At 44.2% G+C, this 20,816-nt stretch overlaps 1 protein-coding gene across 1 annotated transcript in view; it reads left to right on the forward strand.

Moving 5' to 3' along the window:
• The window catches only part of LOC134358441 (tyrosine-protein phosphatase non-receptor type 13-like), a 426,694-nt gene that overhangs the window by 69,446 nt on the left and 336,432 nt on the right, over positions 1-20,816 (forward strand). The window contains exon 3 of the mRNA XM_063070670.1: positions 295-455. Coding sequence (XP_062926740.1) covers positions 295-455 — 161 coding nt within the window. The remainder of the gene's footprint in view (positions 1-294; positions 456-20,816) is intronic.

Below are 20,816 nucleotides of genomic sequence, written 5' to 3' on the forward strand. Positions count from 1 at the left end.
CCGACTAATGATTGTACATTTTGCAGACCAAGTTTTCACACAGAGAGTGCTGTACTGCCCAGAATGCACTGCCCGGGATGGTGTTGGAGGGAAAACAGTAGATGTATTTAAGAGACTCTTGGGCACATGAATGTGCAGAGAATGGAAGGGCTAGTTTAGATAGGTTATTAATTACTAGTTTAATTAAATCAGCACAACATTGTGGGCTGGATGACCTGTTCCTGTGTTGTATTGTTCTATTGGTTTATTGGAAGAGATTTAATCACAGCCTTCATTTTTCTCTTTACTTTACAGATGCTCCCTTCAGTTACATTATCTGCCCCTGGTCAGTGCTACTGTCAACGAGTGGTGAAGTGTCGTTCAGAAGTAATGCCTCAGGTGGGGACGTCTGCATCTTTACCGCCCCAGAAATACTCCAGGGGAGACGCTTGAGCTCACAGCATGTGATAGAAAAGGTAAGCGGCAAATCACTATTTATCTCAGATTCCCCAGAGCGTTTGGTGCACGTGCTCCCAGGAATGCCGCTTGCAGGGCTAAGAGATTCAGAAGCAATAAACGATGTGCTGGAGGACCTTAGCAGATCATGTAACATCATGAGAAATCCAGCGTTGGACTCTGCCTGGTCAAGCCCACCGTGGAGCTTTGTGTTTTCTTATACAGGGCAAGGGGGAACTAGCTGAGTAAGCCAGAATTTATAGAGTTATAGAGCACTACAGCAAAGAAGCAGGCCCTTCAGCCTATCTAGTTCATGTTGAACTGTTATTCTGCCCAGTGGACCTGCACCTGTACCTCTATATTGTTCCCATCCATGTACTTATGGAAAATTGGAGATGTTAGAAATCTGAACTATAAATGGAAGATATTGGGGACAATGTTCCCAGCAGACGAAAAGAGAAATGGTTAGATTTTAAGGTCTGGGACTCTTCAACAGAACTAAGAGAGAGAGAGAAGCAAGTTAGTCTATGATGCAGAGCATGTGGGAAAAGGTAATGGGTGGAATACAGGGTGAATAGACAGAATTAAACTAATTTATACAAGTGAAAGAAATAGGTAAAAAAGGAATGTCTCAGTAGGCTTCAATATGTAACAATATTCAGACCATACGCATTACACAGATGAAGGAAATTAACCTCCCCTTAACCTCCATGTTAATTCACCCTGCTGGAATATGTTGCTGCTATATCACCCAAGTGTAATATTCATCATCATTATTATGTGCTGCGTCGTATGGAGGTGGCTGATCATGTTCTCCATGACCCTGATTGTTCTTGCCAATTTTTTCTACAGAAGTGGTTTGCCATAGCCTTCTTCTGGGCAGTGACCCCAGCCCTTATTAATATTCTTCAGAGATTGTCTGCCTGGCGTCAGTGGTCACATAACCAGGACTTGTGATATGCACCAGCCGCTCGTACGACCATCCACCACCTGCTTCCGTGGCTTCAAGTGACCCTGATCGGGAGTGGGATGGTGGGGCTAAGCAGGTGCTACAGCTTGCTCAAGGCTCGCAGAGGGAAGGAGCACCTTGCACCTTCTTTGGTAGAGATGTGTCTGCACCCTGCCACCCAACATGTAATATTGCTATGTGGATTATGGCATCTCTGTCTTACCCAGGTAGTGGCTTATCTTAAAACACTGTACCAGTGGGCTGGATGTCCTACATAAATGGTACATCAGATAGGAAGTTTATGACTCTGAACAAATTTTGCTTGCTTCCTCTTCTTGTTTGCATCACAGTTATGGAGGTGGCAGAGGATGGGGAAACTACCCAGGTTTAGTTCACTAAGCTGCCTTCTGCCTGGCCCCACTCATAAAGCCTTCTGGAGGTAGCAGACCAACCCAGTTCTCATGTTATTACAATTCAGTTCTTACATTGTTTAACTGGATGATACAGCACAGGAAGAGGCCAGCATATCTATGCGAGCTCTTGGGATGGCAAGGTAGTGCCTTTGTTAGCACAATGCTTTACAGTACCAGTGACCTGGGTTCAACTCCTGCCGCTGTGTGTAAGGAGTTTGTACGTTCTTCCTGTGACCGTGTGGGTTTCCTCCAGGTGCTCTGGTTCCTTCCCACAGTCCAAAGACATACTGGTAAATTGGTCATTGTAGATTGTCCCCTGATTAGGCTAGGGTCAAATCAGGGGTTGCTGGGCGGCCTGGCTCGAAGGAGTGGAAGGGCCTACACTACAACATACCCCAATAGATAATTAAATAAATAAAACTGCCTAAGAAGGTAGTGGAGGCAGACACCCTCACAAAGTTTAAGTGTCATTTGGACACGCATTTGAATCGCAAAGTAATAGAAGGCTATGGACCGAGTGCAGGCAGATGGCATGCTATAGACAGGTACTTGATGGTCAGCATAGGCACAATGAGTTGAAGGTCCTGGTTCTGTGCCCTATGACTCTCTGACTCTATCTAAAGTGTACTTAATTCCTCCCTTTTTTTTTGTTCTTCACTTCCCCTGTGTTAAATATATATAAGTTCCTTCTGAACATTAGTACTGGATTCACTTTGACTGTCCTAGCAGGCACCCATTCCAGCAGCCTATAGGCAGAGAGACGCCCTTCCCCTTCTGGTGTTTGCCAGTCACTCCAACTCTGTGGAATCTGTTACTGCCAAACCACCCGCTGCCCCCAACCCCTCCAGCTTATGCTTCTCGCCTGCCAGTACTCTGCCGTTTATTTTTGACGTTTCCGGTTTTAAGATACAAATTAGCCAAATGAAACTGAGTCATGGAAGGTGCTTAGGAGCTCAGGAGCCTGAATCATGTTCCTATGCAATGCTTCCTTCAGTCTGAATCACAGGCATTGATCTGATCTCAGTTGGTGACTGAAGCCCACTCTTTGTGTCGTAGAAAAGGTGCAATTCCCTGACAGCACTTTGGTATAAGTTGCACTTTTGCACTTACTGTCAAAGCCCAGACATGTTGTAAATTGATTATGAACCCAAATGACAGCAAATGACATTAATCTGCAACCCAAGAGATAAAACTGTCCTTTGATGTGTGTGTATATTTTATGTTATCATGGGAATTATAAACAGGATGTGAGATTGATTACCATACAGAACCAAATTACATATATTGTGCAGGATATTACTCTTTGAGGTTATTTTGAACTCCGGTAGGAATGCAAACCTATTTATTTTGTTGAAATTCTAGTGAAGTAGCTGATAACCTCATTTCATATGAACTCCTTAAAGCAGAGCATCACATAAGCTGTCTGGGCTCCACTCAAGTTCTCTTTCTGAATCTTTCCATCTTTCAACCTCCCTTTACGACATCCATTACAACTAAATCTTGTCCTCCACCAAATTTTTTTCGACAGCATCAGAATATTTTATTACACTGAAGAGGCTCTGTAAATGTAGGTTGATTTTACTCAGCAGCTTTGCACTGATTTTGTGCATTTCTTTCTGATGTATCTTTTTATATAGTTTCCTTTTTCTTCTTCGAATAAATTTCCCACTGTGAATACCATTGGAAGGGAATCTTGACTCAGGAGTTCTCCTGTGATTTATATCATCATCAGAAATCAGAATTACCTTTTGGGTTACTTTCTACCCTTCTTAAGAAAATGTGAGGATCTAGTCCTGAAAATAACTGAAGTGTGCAGTAAATAGTCACTTCAACAAGGAAGCTTGTTAATTCTTGCCTTCTTAATTGTTAATTCTTTAATTCTTAAATAATTTGTTTTATATACTTCTTGTGAATGTTGTGGCGAGGATGCTGCGGCAAGTAAGATTTTCATTGCCCATGTATTTTTGCATACTGATTTTTGCAAATCTGACTTGGACTAAATTATGGATCCAACTTGATAAGATTTTGACTTGTGACGGTGTAAACTCAGTGATAGTGCTATACTAGTCTGTTATATATTTCTACCATTGATTCCAAGGCAAATAAATGTTGGGAAGAATATAAAATCTCTGCATGCTAGCATTTGCTTGCACTAATGCTCAAGGTTAAAATGACCCCTTTCAGTTTTAATATGGTACAGTTATCTTAAAAGCTCAAAGTGAAGAGCTCCTGTTTCTTATTCAATAACCCCACATATGTGGGATTGCTATTCACTCAAAGAGAAAGAATAAAGTGCTAGCTTCAGAAGGATGAAGACATTTGTATTTTGAAATGGACAAAATGGGGAATTACACTCAGTGGCCACTTTATTAGGTACACCTGTACAGCTGCTCATTAATGCAGACATCTAATCAGCCAATCATGTGGCAGCAACTCAACGCATAAGAGCATGTAGATATGGTCAAGAGGTTCAGTTGTTCTTCAGACTGGACATCAGAATAGGGAAAAATGTGATGTATGTGACTTTGTCCTTGGAATGATTGCTGGTGCCAGAGAGGGTGGTTTGAATATATCAGAAACTGTTGATCTGCTGGAGTTTTTATGCACAACAATCTTTAAAGTTTACAGAGAATGGTGTAAAAAAACAAAAAATACATGCAATGAGTGGCAGTTCTGTGGGTGAAAATGCCTCGTTAATGAGAAAGGAGAATAGCCAGACTGATTCCAGCTGACAGCAAGATGACAGTGACTGAAATAATCATGTGTTACAACAATGGTGTGCAGAAAAATATCTCTTAACACACAGCACTTCAAACCTTGAGGTGGATGAGGTACAGCAGCAGCCCAGTGATGTACACGATGCTGGCGCACGACTGCGTTGCTAGATCCAGTTCAAACGGAGTCGAGTTGCTGATGACACAACAGTGATTGGCCTCGTCAACAACGATGACGAGACTGCATACAGAGAGGAGGTAGAAAGGTTGGCGGAATGGTGCAAACACAACAACTTGAGTCTTAATGTGGACAAGACCAAAGAGACGATTGTGAACATTAGGAAAGAGCAGGCTAACCACACCTCGCTGCACATACATGGCCCCTTGGTGGAGAGAGTTAGGAGCACAAAATTTCTGGGAGTGCACATAATGGGCGATCTCACCTGGTCCCTTAATATAAACTCTTTGGTCAAGAAAGCACAGCAGCATCTCCACTTCCTGAGGAGACTGAGGCGAGTGAGGCTCCCCCACCTCCCCAACATTTTAACCAATTTTTACCAGAAGCACCACTGAGGCTGTCCTGACCCACAGCATCACCGTCTGGTACAGGGATTGCAAGGTATCTGACCATAAGTCCCGACAAAGAATTGCGAGGACTGCTAAGAGGATCTCGAGGGGGTCTCTGTTCCACCTATAAGGGAGATTTGTCAGGGGCGCTGTGTATGCAGGGCCTTTACCTTTGTCAATGATCTTTCCCACCCATCCAACAATCTTTTTCACCCCCACCACAGGCAGGAGGAACCGTAGCAGTAAGGCAAGAACTGTTCGGATGAGAAACATTTCCTTCCCCCAGGCAGTAAGACTACTGAACTCTCTCGTACCAATTACAAATCTCATCTTATATATCTCATCTATATCAGCTCCTGACTGAGAAGATCAAAGAACTGGAGCTGGAGCTGGATGTACTCTGAATCAGCTGCGGGGGTGGGGGGTGGGGGGAGGGGGGAGGGGTTTGAACACCTCACAGGGAGACATTTACTGAGGTGGTTACACCCAGAATGCAGGCTTTGGATAGTAGATGGGTGACCACCAGGAGAAGTAAGGTGAGTAAGCAGCTAGTTAGGCCATTCCACTCAACACTAAGTATACCCCCTTGGATGACCTATCAGGGCACAGCAGCAGCAGCCAGGCAAGTGGCAGGGTTGCAGGCTCTGAGGGTTAAACAGGAAGGGTGATGGTGATAGGACTCAATAGTTTGGGGATGGATAGGAGATGCTGTGGCAATAAAAGAGATGCCAGGAGGGTGCGTTGCCTCCCAGGTTCCAGGGTCCAGCATGTCTGAAAGCAGTTGCAGTATGTTCTCCAGAGGGAGAGTGAGTAGCCAGAGGTCATGGTGCACGTAGGCACCAATGATGTAGTGCCACAATGAGCGCTCGCAGGACTGGACTCAAGGGCAGACCGTCTCTGCCATGGTAGTCACTGGCACCAGCTCAATGCAGGAGCAGAAGACAGCAGACTCTGTCACGGTGAGCTTGAATGAGGACTCAGCTCAGGAGCGGAGGAACAGCAGACTCCCCATGAGGAGAAGGGAACAAGGGGTTAGACGTAGGGGTACCAGCAGAGCCTCGGAGGCATGACTGAGTGACACCACAAATCATTCCCCTTCGACGCACAGTAGGACTCCGCTAATGGAGCACAGTGAGAGTCCTCTTTAAATAATCGTAGTTACAAACAAGAGACAATCTACAGATGCTGGAAATCCAAGCAAAACACACAAAAGGATCTCGGCCTGAAATGTCAACTCTACTTTTTCCATAGATGCTGCCTGGCCTGCTGAGTTCCTCCAGCATTTTGTGTGTGCTGCTTAAATAGTCATAGTGTAGGTTTTCATAAATAAAACGGCAGAGGCGTGTTATGTTTAAGGGAAGCTCCTTCATTGTTCACCAAAACATGGTAGAAAAAAACTTCACGCCATTACGTCAACATGGCATTCGAGCATCTGAAAGTGAACCCCAACTCAATGTTGGTGGTTGTGAATTATGTACCTGTATGTTTCTGTCCATTACATTACCCGACACAGGCCTCCCCAGGATTTATCAAAAGGGGCATTGTGGGCCTGTCTGGAGCTCGGACGAGCCACTCAGGTCGGGTCCTGTGTTCCATGGGTGGAGGAACAGCAGGTGCCTCTGGCTCATCCAGAGGTGTGTTGACAAGCTCATGGTCATGTTGTGGCACCAGAGCCATGGTAGCAGAATCCTCCAAATCTTGGTGGACCAGTTTAAGGCGATCTACTGAAATACATTCAGGTTTACCCCACCTATCTATGATAAAAGTCTTTTCTTTCCATTCCAAAACGTGGAATGGACCGTCGTAAGGGGGCCTAAGGGGATGCTGGAGTGTGTCATGGCGGACGAAAATGAAAGAGGGAGGCTGTAGGCCAACAGGGACTCAGGAGTGCTGTTCGCCGTGATGGGAAGAAGGATTAGGTGCAAAGGAAGTGAGGTGACTGAGAAGGGCGGTATGCTGCTGAGAGGCCGCCCAGGCAGTCATGGTGTCAGAAATAAAGTCACCTGGCACTCATAACAGTTGCCTGTATACAAGCTCAGCTGTGGACAACTGCAGGTCCTCTTTTGGAGCTGTTCAGAGCAGGACCCACAGGAGACAATCATGTCAACACTCATCCATGAGGGAAGTCCTCAGAACAGCATTTAAGGAGCAGTGAAACCACTCGCTTGGGCCATTGGATTGGGAGTGATACGCTGTAGTGTGATGTAGCCTAATGCCAAGGTTCTGGGCCATCGCAGCCCATAGGTCTGACATGAATTGGGGACTGTGGTCAGAGGAAATACCAGATGGGGTGTCCAGCCGAGCAACCCGGGTGCTGGTGAATGACTGAGCCATGTCTCTGGCCGTCATCGACGCTAGAGGGACAATCTCTGGCCACCTGGTTGTATAGTCCACCGTGGTAAGGAGGTGTGTAAAAACACAGAATGGGGTAAGAGGACCAACCAGTCCACATTGACATGGTCAAACCATTGCTCAGGGACCTCAAAAGGTGCCAGTGACACCTGAACATGGCAGTTAATTCTTTTCTTGCTGTCACAGCACACAGGCTGCAGCCCAATCATGCACGCCCTTTCTAAGGCTGTGCCACACAAACTTTAATGCAACAAATTTCTGTGAGGCCTTCTGGCCTTGATGCAATAGACCATGATTGGAGTTAAAAACAATATGCTTTCAGTTTGTGGGCACAAAGGAATGAGCACGACCAGTTGAGGAAAAACCCCAGCCTCCCTGAACTTATTGTCAGCTAACTGCAGGCCCATGACTGCTGCTTGGTAAGCCTGGACCTTTGGTCAGTAGCTTGGTTGGCTGCCATGTCAGAATAGTCAACCCCTATATGTGTGGCCTCAATGGCTGGCTGTGAGAGGCAATCAGCCACGGCATTATCTTTTCCCTTGATATGTCGTATATCAGTTGTGAACTTGGATCTGCAGGCAGAGCCAAGGGTCTGATATGTTGGCCATCGCGTGCATGGGGGATTTGTGGTCAAGGAATGCTGTGAGATGGCAACCCTCTAGAAGAAAATGAAAATGGTGGGCAGCCAGACAGAGACCGAGAAGCACACAGGCAAACATGCTGCACTTCCTTTCAGAGGGGTGGGGAATGGGGCTGCTGGCTGAAGAAGGGGACTGGCTGCCACTTGTCTCCAACCAACTGTTTGTGCACAGAGTCCACAGCATAGTCTGAAGTGTCAGTAGTAATGGCTGTAGGCGCATTGGGGAGTGTCTGCACCAGTAGGATCGTGTTGGAAAGAGCTCGTTTAGTGTCATCAGATGCTTTAATCATGTCTGTTGACCAGTCTAGCACGCAATTAGGGGCGTTGCTTTTAAGGGCACTATACAGGGGGAGCATAAGTTCAGCAGCTCACAGAATGAAGCAGTGATAGAGAACTCCTGTACTTTTTTAGTTGTGCAGGGTGGTGGAAAATCCATAGTAGCGCTGAATTTTGATGGGAGGGATTTTGCACCCTCTGCAGGGATGCGATGGCCGAGAAGGTCAATGGTTGACAACCCAAACTGGCTTTTAGCAGGATTAATAATCAGCCTGTATTGGCTTAAGTGCTCAAAGTGTGTGGAGATGTGATACGTGTTCAGGTTTGGATGCCCTGGTGACAAGTATGTCATCTAGGTAAACAAGAAGAAAATCTTAAGTCTTTTAATACAAAGTCAATCAGACATTGGAAAGTCAGCCTATACGGCATGTGAAGAAACTCTGAGGCCAAATGACGTTATCACAGCCGTAACTGATGGTAGCCCCTAACTAAGTCAACTTTGGAAAAGATTAACTTTCTGGCTGCACGTGCCGAAAAGTCTTGGAGCTGGGGGACTAGGTAACAATCGGTGGGTGGGGGGGGTGGGGAGGTGACCTTGTTAACGTGTCGGTAATCGTCACAATGGCGGCAACCACTATTGAACTTGGCGACCGTGTGAAGGGGCTATTTGACCTGTGTACATTGCCAAACCTTTCCATGTTGGCAAACTCAGCCTTCACGGTTGCCAGCTTTTCTGGGTCCAATCTGTGTGCGTGGGCATGGACCAGCGGGCCATTTGTGGAAATGTGCTCACCTCCATGTTTTGTGACTATAGTTGAGAATATGGGCTTGGTGAGATTTGAGGATTCGCCCAGCAGTCGTGTACTCACATATAGTGGTGCATGTGCTTGACAGTCGTTGTAGGAAACTTGATGGCAGAGCAGGGTAACGACCCAAAGTCCTTGACATCCACAAGTCAGCAGTTCTTAAGATAATCCAACAGTCCTTGTACACACAGGAAATCAGCGTTGAGCAGAGATCTAACCACTTTAGCCATGACGAAGTCCCTTGTGTAGCATTGCTCACTGAAGAAGGGCGTCACCCATCATGTCCCCTAAATCTGGATCCTTCTGGCATTGGTGGCCTCCAGTGAGGTTTTGTCACTCTTTGCCTTCTGATGAATAGGTGATGCTGGCAGCACACTCACTTGAGCACCTATGTCCCACAAGAAGCGTCGTCCTTAAGGAGAGTCTGCAATGAACAGTAGGCGACCCTGGGAGCTGAAACCCACGGTGTTGACAGATCTTTGATGTTTCTATGCGCTGGCACTGTAGAAGCTGCGAGGCGGTTGGCACTTCCCAGTGTTTGTGGTAAAAGCACCGTTCTGGCAGTGTTGGAGGCCCTGCTGATTGGGTTTATTGAGACAGGGAAAGGAAGAAGAATGATGCACCTTTGCTTGGCTGAGTGTAGACTATTGGCCATTTACCAAGCTCCCTATAGTCATTCACAGGTGAATTAGCAAGGGCTATGTGAACTTGCTCACGCATTTCCTGCAAAAAGAATTCTTTGAAAATAAAATTTGTTGATTTTCCAGGGGAGACAGCACATGGTCCATTAGCTCTGAAGGTCTAACATCCCCCAGGCCGGGCGAGGAGAGCAACTATTTGGCGCATTCAGGCTCCGATAGTCTAGAAGTTTCTAATAGATGACTTTTCATCATGCAAATTTTTTTGTGTTCAGGTGGGTGTATAAGCAGACTCACCACTCTTGCTGCCATGGAATTACTGAGCGATGCTACAATGTAGTAATATCTGGTGTCTTCTGCCAAGATTTCTCGCAGCGTGAATTGGGCTTCGCCTTTACAAGCCAAGTGACGGTATTTTGCTCCCAAAGCTCCGGCAGTTTCAAAGTGACTGTGTTGGCTGACACATTCAATAACTCTGGAATCATCTTAGAGCATCGGGGTCACCAGTGTAGATTTCTGTAAATAAAATGGCAGAGGCGTTATATGTTTAAGGGAAACTGTAACAGCTCCTTTATTGTCCACCTAACACAGAACACACGTCATTTTGTCATCACATCAGACCAGCCTCTTAAAGTGAACCCCAACTCGGTGTCTATGGTTGTGAATTATGCATATGTTTCCACCCGTTACATTACCCTACAATAGAATGCAGGAAACACATGCCGATCACAATTAATTTGACAAGATTAAACAGAGAGCCCTAGGCTTAGTGGCTGTAACAATTATTAAATACAGGTGCTCGAGAAACCCCGAAGACCAATGCTCTCTGGCAAGCTACAGAGGCCCACAGGGTAGAGGGGGGAAGAGGTTCTACACAGTGAGTATAGGGAGTTAGGGAAGAGACTGAAGAGCAGGATCTCCAAGGTTGTAATCCCTGGATTCCTCCAAGTGCCACGTGTTAGTCAGGGCAGGGCTAGATCTTACAGATGGATGAGCGGCTGATGAACTGGTGCAGGGGGTAGGGTTTCAGGTTCTTGGATAATTAGAAACTTTTCTGGGGCAGGTGTGACTTGTACGAGAGGGATGGGTTGTACCGGAATTGGAGGGAAACCAGTATCTTGGTCAGGAAGTTCACTAGTGCTACTCGTGAGGGTTTAAACTAGTTTGGCAAGGGGATGGGAACCAGAGCACCAGGTCAGAAAGTGCAGGGTTGGAGAGGGAGGTGGATGTCAAGGCCAGTAATAACAGGCAGGAACAAAGTAGTAGATATGATGGGACAGATAGTTTGAAGTGTGTGTATTTTACTGGATATTATGAGTAAAGGTGATGAACTTAGAGTATGGGTCAATACATAGAACTGTGATGTTGTGGCCATTACAGGGAACAGGCTGAGATAGGGACAGGAATGGGTGCTTAATATCACAGGGTTTCAATATTTTTAAAAAGACAGAGAGAGGGTTGAGAGAGGTGGCAGAGTTGCGTGACTAATTGTGGGCATTATCACTGCTGTACTCTTAGGGAATATAACGGAGGGCTTGTTCACTGTGTCTATATGCATAGAACTCAAAATTGGAAGGATGCAATCTTTCTGATGGGATTGTACTACAGACCACCCCAATAGCTACCAGGTCACTGAAGAAAAGATGTGCAGGCAGATTAAGGAAGTTGTAAAACAAAGGAGTTGTTGTCATGGGGGGACTACAACTTCCGTAATATAAGTTGGGACCTTGTTAGTGCAATGGGTTAAGATGGGGCAGAATTTATTAGGTGCATTCAGGAGGGTTTCTTAAATCAATATGTAGATAGTCCAATGGAAGAAGGGGCTGTATTGATCCTGATGTTGGGTAATAGAAACATAGAAACATAGAAAATAGGTGCAGGAATAGGCCATTCGGCCCTTCGAGCCTGCACCACCATTCAGTACAATCATGGCTGATCATCCAACTCAGAACCCTGTACCTGCCTTCTCTCCATACCCGCTGATCCTCCGTTAGCCAGAAGGGCCATATCTAACTCCCTCTTAAATATAGCCAATGAACTGGCCTCAACTGTTTCCTGTGGCTGAGAATTCCACAGATTCACCACTCTCTGTGTGAAGAAGTTTTTCCTCATCTCGGTCCTAAAAGGCTTCTCCTTTATCCTCAAACTGTGACCCCTCGTTCTGGGCTTCCCCAACATTGGGAACAATCTTCCTGCATCGAGCCTGTCCAATCCCTTTAGAATTTTATATGGTTCAATTAGATCGCCCCTGCATCTTCTAAATTCTAGAGAGTATAAGTCTAGTTGATCCAGTCTTTCTTCATATGAAAGTCCTGCCATCCCAGGAATCAATCTGGTGAACCTTCTTCATACTCCCTCCATGGCAAGAATATCTTTCCTCAGGTTAGGGGACCAAAACTGCACACAATACTCCAGGTGTGGTCTCACCAAGGCCTTGTACAACTGCAGTAGTACCTCCCTGCTCCTGTACTCGAATCCTCTTGCTATGAATGCCAGCACACCATTCGCCTTTTTCACCACCTGCTGTACCTGCATGCCCACTTTCAATGACTGGTGTACAATGACACCCAGGTCTCGTTGCACCTCCCCTTTTCCTAATCGGCCACCATTCGGATAATAATCTGTTTTCCTGTTCTTGCCACCAAAGTGGATAACCTTACATTTATCCACATTAAATTGCATCTGCCTTGAATTTACTCACCCACCTAATCTATCCAAGTCACCCTGCATCCTCTTAGCATCCTCCTCACAGCTAACACTGCCGCCCAGCTTCGGGTCATCCGCAAATTTGGAAATGCTGCGTTTAATTCCCTCGTCTAAGTCATTAATATATATTGTAAACAACTGGGGTCCCAGCACTGAGCCTTGCGGTACCCCACTAGTTACTGCCTGCCATTCTGAAAAGGTCCCGTTTATTCCTACTCTTTGCTTCCTGTCTGCCAATCAATTCTCTGTCCACATCAATACCATACCCCCAATACCGTGTGCTTTAAGTTTACACACTAATCTCCTGTGTGGGACCTTGTCAAAAGCCTTTTGAAAATCCAGATATACCACATCTTTGTTCTACCACACTCCTCAGTGCCCTCCCATTCACTGTGTAAGACCTACCCTGGTTGGTCCTACCAAAGTGCAAAACCTTGCACCTGTCTGCATTAAATTCTATCTGCCATTTTTAGCCATTTTTCCAGCTGGTCTAGATCCCGGTGCAAGCCATGATAGCCTTCCTTGCTGTCCATTACACCCCCAATATTGGTGTCTTCCACAAATTTGCTGATCCAGTTAACAACATTATCCTCCAGATCATTAATATAGATGACAAACAACAATGGACCCAACGCCGATCCCTGTAGCACTCCACTAGTCACAGGCCTCTATTTAGAGAAGTAACCATCTCTCTGGCTTCTCCCACAGAGCCAATCTGTAATCCAATTTACTATCTCACCATGTATGACAAGCGGCTGAATCTTCTTGACCAATCTTCCATGCAGAACCTTGTCAAATGAGACAACATCCGCTGCTTTGCCTTCATCAGCTTTTCTGGTAACTTCCTTGAAAATCTCTATAAGATTGGTTAGACTTGACCAACCATGCATGAAGCCGTACTGACTATCCTTAATCAGTCCATGTCTATTCAAATATTTTTATATCCAGTCCCTCAGAATACCTTACAATAACTTTCCCACTACTGATGCCAGGTTCACCTGGCTATAATTTCCTGGTTTATTTTTAGAGCCTTTCTTGAACAGCGGAACATCATTGACTATCCTCCAATCATCTGGTAACGGACCTGTTGCTAAAGATGATTTAAATATCTCTGCTAGGCCCCTGCAATTTCTGCATTTGCCTCCTGCAGGGTCCGAGGGAACACCTTGTCAGGCCATGCAGATTTATCCACCCTATTTTGCCTCAGGATTGTCAACACCTCTTCCTTTCTAATCTGTTTAGGGTCCATGAAGTTAATGCTGCTGTGCCTCACTTCTATAAAGTCTGTGTCCATCTCCCGAGTAAATAAAGATACAAAAAAAATTAAGATCTCTTTTGGCTCCATATACGGATTACCAGTATGATCTTCGAGAGGACCAATTTTGTCCCTTGCAATCCTTTTCTTTTTAACATATTTGTAGGATCGCTTAAGATTCTCCTTTACCTTGTCTGCTAGAGCAACCTCATGCCTTCTTTTAGCCCTCCTGATTTCTTACTTAAGTGTTCGCTTGCATTTCTTATACTCCATAAGTACCCCATTTGTTCCTACCTGCCTATATCTGCTGTGCACCTCATTTTTATTTCTTAACCAGGGCCTCAATATCTCTTGAAAACCAAGGTTCCATACATGTGTTAACTTTACCTTTTATCCTGACAGGCACATACAAACTTTGTATCCTCAAAATTTGACTTCTGAAAGCCTCCCACTTACCAAGTACACTTTGCCTAAAAACAGCCTGTCCTAATCCACAGTTGTCAGATTCTTTCTCATACCATAAAAATTGCCCTTTCTCCAATTTAGAGTCTTTACCTGCGACCAGATCTATCTTTTTGCATTTATACCTTTCTAATTTCTCAGTTCCACCCATAATGCTTCATTAGACGAGTTCTCCGATGTGTCCTGACTGAGCAATGTCACAACATTTTCCCTGACTAGTGATGCTATCCCACTTCCTTTAATCCCTCTGGCTTTGTCATGTCTAAAACAACTGAACCCCGGAATATTGAGCTGCCAGGCCCGCCCCTCCTGCAACCATGTCTCACTAATGTCTACAATATTATAATTCCAGGTGTTGATTGATGCCCTGAGCTTATCTGCCTTTTTCTGCCTACGGTACTTCTTGCATTGAAACATACGCAGCTCAGGACACTAGTTGCACCATGCTCAACCTTTTGGTTCCTGACTTTGAAGGAGGTTTTAATAATATCTGTCTCCACAACTGTTTTGGCACTCTGGTATCTATCCCCCTGTAACTCTAGTTTAAATCCACAGTGCAGCACTAGCAAACATTCCCGCTAGGATATTAGTCCCCTTCCAATTCAGGTGCAAACCATCTCTTTTATACAAGACCCATCTTCCCTAGAAGAGAGCCCAATGATCCAGAAATTTTATGCCTTCCCTCCTACACCAACTCCTTAGCCATGTGTTAACCTGTATAATCTATTTCTGGCCTCACAAGCATGTGACATGGGTAGCAATCCTGAGGTCACAACCATGACCTTTAACTCAGCACCTAACTTCCTGAGCTCATTTTGCAGAACTTCATCACTCTCCCTACCTATGTCATTGGTACCTACGCGGATCATGGTCTCTGGCTGTTCACCCTCCCACTTAAGAATGCTAAGGACTCGATCCAAGATTTCCTGGACCCTGGCACCCAGAAGGCAACATCCCATCCGGGGATCTCGGTCTCATTCACAGAACCTCCTTTCTGTTCCTCTAACTAATGAATCCCCAAACACCATAGCGTGTCTCTTCTCTCCAGTTTCCTTCTAAGTCACAGAGTCAGACTCAGTGCCAGGGACCTGACTGTTGTGACTTTCCTCTGCTAGGTCATCTGCCCCAAACAGTATCCAAAGTGGTATTCCAGTTGTTGAGGGGATGGCCACAGGGGTACTCTGCACGGGCTGTTTATCTTCTTTCTCTTTCCTGACTCTCATCCAGTTTCCTGCATCCAAAAGGCAATTAAAGACAATTAAACACCAGGATGACATAGGGGATGTATAACGATCACCTTGCTTATAGTTGTATCCCAGTAGTCAAGGCACATTTCTAATTGTGATAAGTGAAGTAAACCTTATAATAAATGTTTGGTTTTGAAGGATTAAAAATTTAAAATACATCAGGAATTATGCCAACACTTTGTGTACTGGAAGACCAGGCCAATTTGGGGTTTCTAATCCTTGTGGATCTCTAGTTGCAATGAAGTAAATTGAAAGTTACAGATTTTTGCTGAATTTTAGCCAAACGTTTGATGAAGCATGTGATTCCAGTGCAAAAGCAGGCAATTTTAGCTTGATACGATTTGGGACTACAATGGATTCCGGTTACAAGCAAGAGAAAATCTGCAGATGCTGGAAATCCAAGCAACACGCACAAAATGCTGGGGGAACTCAGCAGGCCAGGCAACATCTATGGCAAAGAGTACAGTTGACATTTCGACCAAGACCCTTCGGCAGTACCCTGTCTGGCCTGCATTTTGTGTGTGCTGCCAGGACCCTTCAGCAGGATGGTTAATTGGGCTCACAGTTAATTGGGGCAGCTGTTTATTTGGGACAAATCTTAAGGACCAATAACTAGTGGAGAAAGTTGGGGAATTCCCTTCATTCATTTGGGGCACTGTGCTGCTTAATTGAGGCAGGAGTCTGTTGTCAGACCGTCTAAGACCCACACGAGTGCACGTAGACTAACTAGCATCAGTCGCATTCACGTGTGTGGTCGTTGGACACTACATCATGGATAGAGTGAACAGTTTTTAAAGAGCGTCAGTTGCGTTTGTTTGTGTTCAAGCAGCAGTGATTTTTGTCACTGATAGTTGGTGAGAAATTCAGAACTGTTTTGCTCACTGCAGTTCCAAGCATTCAGGCTTGGAGATGCCGGAAATGGCTGGGAGTGAAAATGAAATGATGTCACTACCTCAACAAGTTAGGAACTATGAAGAGTTTGAAGGTATCAATAATCATCTTGAATGTGGCCTGGAAAATGAAGATTTGGAGGATGTAATCATCATTAGCATTGTACAAAGGCAGTCCATTATCTTTACCAGGTGTCTGCACTGATTTTGTTACTTGCTACACTGGATGAATTTCTGCATTGATAATTATTAGGAACTAATACACAGTTTTATAGTACTGTAGTACTATTGGCAGTGTTCTAATTTGGTCTGTATTTCATGTATATAATTTGTCAATTTGTTCTTTTTACAGCTTTTTAACTATTTCCAATTAAATTGGGGCTGCTGCTTAATTGGGCCAAAATGTACAGGTCCTGAAGTGTCCCAATTAACCAGAATCCACTGTAAAATGTTTAACCCTTATTCCTGTGCACACTGCATGGCATCCATTGTCAGTGCGTGTGAAACTGTAGGATGTCCCCTCATAGTGCAACAACTTTTATCAACCACAACAGAAGCAACCTGTATATACTCTAGACCTTTTACGCAGAAAAGTGTCCCGAAGCATTTTAACCCACTGTCCTTGTTGTTTTCTTGTGACAACGGGGTGGCCATTTTCATTGACTATGCTAGGTTTTGCTTTTTGTGTGATAACTAACTTACTGGGTTACTTCAGGAAGCTTGAATCAGTCATATGTAGTGGGGCTACAATCCGAAGTAGAGTGAAACCATTAGGGTGTTCAGTCAACGTGGCAGATTTCATACTTTTGTTTTTAGAACTAATCGAAAAATTACAAGACTGAATGCCATTTTATCTCAACATACCCCAGTCTGGCTGGATTACTAAGAATTTCCAGAGCACTTCCATCTATGTTGAAGCATGTTAAGGTTGCAAATGATCTTTACCATGTACTTGTGTGTTTGCATGGACATGGGCACGTGTCTTCTTGTGTCTTCAGTGGTGTACGTACAGAGACACACACTATAGATGAAACTAGGTCAGTATCTATTTGGGATGTAATCAGCCTAACAGAGGATGAGGGAGCATTTCTTTTTCCCTTTCAAATTCTTAAATAACTTTTACAGCGAAGGACTGAATTGATAAGCCTTGTTACCTCTAAGGGCCTTTTGCAAAGGATGTTTGTTTCTAACACAAATCATTAGATGTTGATATTATTCATCATTCTGAAGGCACCAACCCAGTTTCTGTTGCTGCCAAATAACAGCAAGCAATTGTGTTCCCTTGGTATTGTGACCTGATTTTATGTGTTTGCTTGGATCACTTTTAGTCTTCACTAATCTCAGAGTCTCATCGCATTATGAGTTAAAGCTGTATCCCTGCATTGATTTTAAAACAACAATTGTTAATAAATTGTCTCCATTATTAAAACAATATCAGCCCCATATTTAGCTTTGGTCTTGTTGGCTGCTACACTTCCTGACCACAAAAATCACCATTACTTCCCAATCAAATGAATATTCCCCTGCTCCCAACAAGCAGTACCATCATCCATCTCTCCTCTCACTCTCTCACCCCTGCTTCCCACAAACTGACTGAAGTCTTGACACTGTCCACCTGCACTTTGCGTCTTCTGATTATGGTCCATTTCATTTACAATAATGTTTGCTGGCAATGTTAGGGACCACTAAGTATGTTATTGTTGTTGAGTGACATTGAGTCATCGTTGTGTTGTTGTCCATAGGGTTTTTGTGACAAGATACGGAAGCAGATTTTCAGGCCTTTCTTCCACACAGATACTGCTGCTGTCCAGGTTGGGACCGGCCAGATTCGAGCTCAGAGTCTCGGAGTCCAGTGCTGAAGCCACCACATCACTGGCCACCCAAGTATGCTTAGGGGTGCTCCAAGCAAAATTCGAAACATTTTACCCTAAAAAAAAAACTCAAAGCTTGCAGGTCCAGGAGCAAGGTAACACATTTGCTTTGGAAACTGGAGCAGCTTTTTTCCTTCCATTTTAAAAAAAATGAGCCAGTACTCTCCAGGACTTCTGCATGGATACATGAAGTGTCAGGACTCTGTTGGCAGTGAGGTGTGGATATTGGGGTGCTTGGAGTGGGGGAAAGATTTACTGCATACAACATGTCAGGCAACACAGAAGGTGCTCTGGAAGTCAGGTTGTTTAGGTAGTTTTATTTAGAAACTCTCAGAGACTTCAGGATTTTTTTGTGGTCCAAATCCTCAGTTGCCATCAAAATAAAGTAAAGCAGATTAATAATGAGGCCACTGGTCCAGCAGATGAAGTCTCCTTCTCCCTTCCACGTGTATATTCCCAACTACTACATCAGCACGAGATCCTAGGCCAGTGGTACCAATGGTACTCAGGGACTGTTGGCTATATCCTGTGCACCAGCACTGTAGATCAACAACAGCAGCCTACAATGATGCAGCAGATTAAATATGGTAATGCAGTTTCTGCACAGGAACACATTAAATTAAAGTTTGTGCATGTACAAAGTGCTCCTATTTTGAACATGTTGTCTTCCGTTCAGTTTTACCCTGTAAGTTATAGAGGATATTTTCAATAGTAGGAGAGTCTAGGACCAGAGGGCACAGTCTCAGAACAGAAGAACATCCTTTTAGAACCAAGATGCGGATGAATTTCTTTAGCCAGAGGTTGCGAATCTTCGTGTATCATTAACACAAGGCTGTGGAGGCCAAGTCTTTGGGTATATTTGAAGAAGAGGTTGAAATGTTCTTGATCAATAAGGTCATCAAAGGGTACATGAAAAAGGCAGGAAATTGAGATTGAGAGGGAAAATAAATCATCCACGATCGAATGGTAGAGCAGACGCGATGGACCATATAGCCTACTTCTGCTCCCATGTCTTATGGTTTTATGCTCTGTCTTGAGAATGAAGGTGTGCTGCTGGTAAATTATATTGGGTCCTCAAATAAAATGTCATCCATCCTGGTGTTTTAATTAGGATAGTAATGGTTGCTGTATACCTGATACAAGTCCAGACAAGTAACACAGCGACCATCAAATACCAAGAACAGTCTGCACCTTGCCCTCTAACCTATTCCCAGTCAAATAACTATTCAGCTCTCCTTTTTGAAGGAATGAATCAACACAGCACTAGGAGCCTATATGTGTCCTGGATGGATACATTTTAATGGTAGTTGGCCTTAGTGATAGCTCTTTGCTTTGGGACAAATTGCACTTGCATGGTAAAGAGTTGTTGCTGGTTGCAACAAGTAAATATATAGCCATCTGCTATTAATGGAGGATTTTCATCCAGGCTAATGAGCTGGCACGATGGACCAAAGGAGCTGAAATGAATGCACCTTTCTCATTGAACAGCTCTCATTATACCCGAGGAATTGGCAGCCTCCCAGGCACCTCTTTATAATGAAGTCTGCTCGCATCTGCTTGGGTTCAGAGTTTCCCTTTGTTTCTGTTTGGATTGAATGTCTGAATGAATATTAAAAAGTATAAGGAGGTACAACGCACTGTGTGAAAAGGTGGGCAAATTGGTACTTTTAATCAGCAGATTGATCCAGAACAGACAAAATTCCCAGCCTGATAATATTCTTTTGCAAACTAGATCAACACTGTAGCTATTAGGATTCAACCATGTTAATATTGTAATTGAATGTGAATTAATGAATGCAAATCAACAAGGCACATTCCCTCTTATTTTGAAGACGTGGCTGATTATGTTGTACAGTTCACGGTTAATCCCACATTGATATGCATAACATTCTACATATCAACTATTTGTGCACATAGCTTGGAGTGCATTGACATAAATTAAACTGATAGTCAACAACTGATTAATTATGGCTGCAGGGCATCTCTTTTTCATATTATGCTGTCTCTAGCTTCTGTGCTCCTGATTGCTTTGCAGTCTTGTTTAGCTAAGGATTCTTGATGTCACCAACACCCTCTATACCTCACCCGCCTTGTATTGAGCATTAAGGATGAGCCTTGGTGCTGAATGTGATCATTGACTCTGCAGGGATCCATAATCAAGCACAGTCCTGCCCTCATATAATGTCTCTCTGTCTGGACCTTCCAGCAGGAGTCACTGGATAATTCTCTATGCTTACAGTTTAAGAATGCTAAAGCCAACTGCTGGACTTCATAGGCAACTTCTCTACAGTTAATTCAAGTGACTTCTCAAATCTGCAGCCAACTGTGATTACTCAGGGGGCAATTTTAACCTTAATTGTTTGGATGAAGTTCAATGCTGTTTTAAAGCTGATTTTAATATTGAATAGGATGCTATTTGTAAGTCTGACTAATCTTGTCAGTTTCCTGTTAGCAAATTAACCCACACTCTCTCACACAGAGCAGATTGCACTGTTACGTGCTGTTTTAATTTTGATGTTTTGCGTGGGTAGCTATTCAAATTGTGGGTTCCTTTACAATCGTATTTCATCTTCCAGCAAGGAAGTTGTGAGGAAA

The sequence above is a fragment of the Mobula hypostoma genome, chromosome 18 (assembly GCF_963921235.1).
Source record: "Mobula hypostoma chromosome 18, sMobHyp1.1, whole genome shotgun sequence".
In the NCBI taxonomy this organism is placed as follows: Eukaryota; Metazoa; Chordata; class Chondrichthyes; order Myliobatiformes; family Myliobatidae; genus Mobula; species Mobula hypostoma.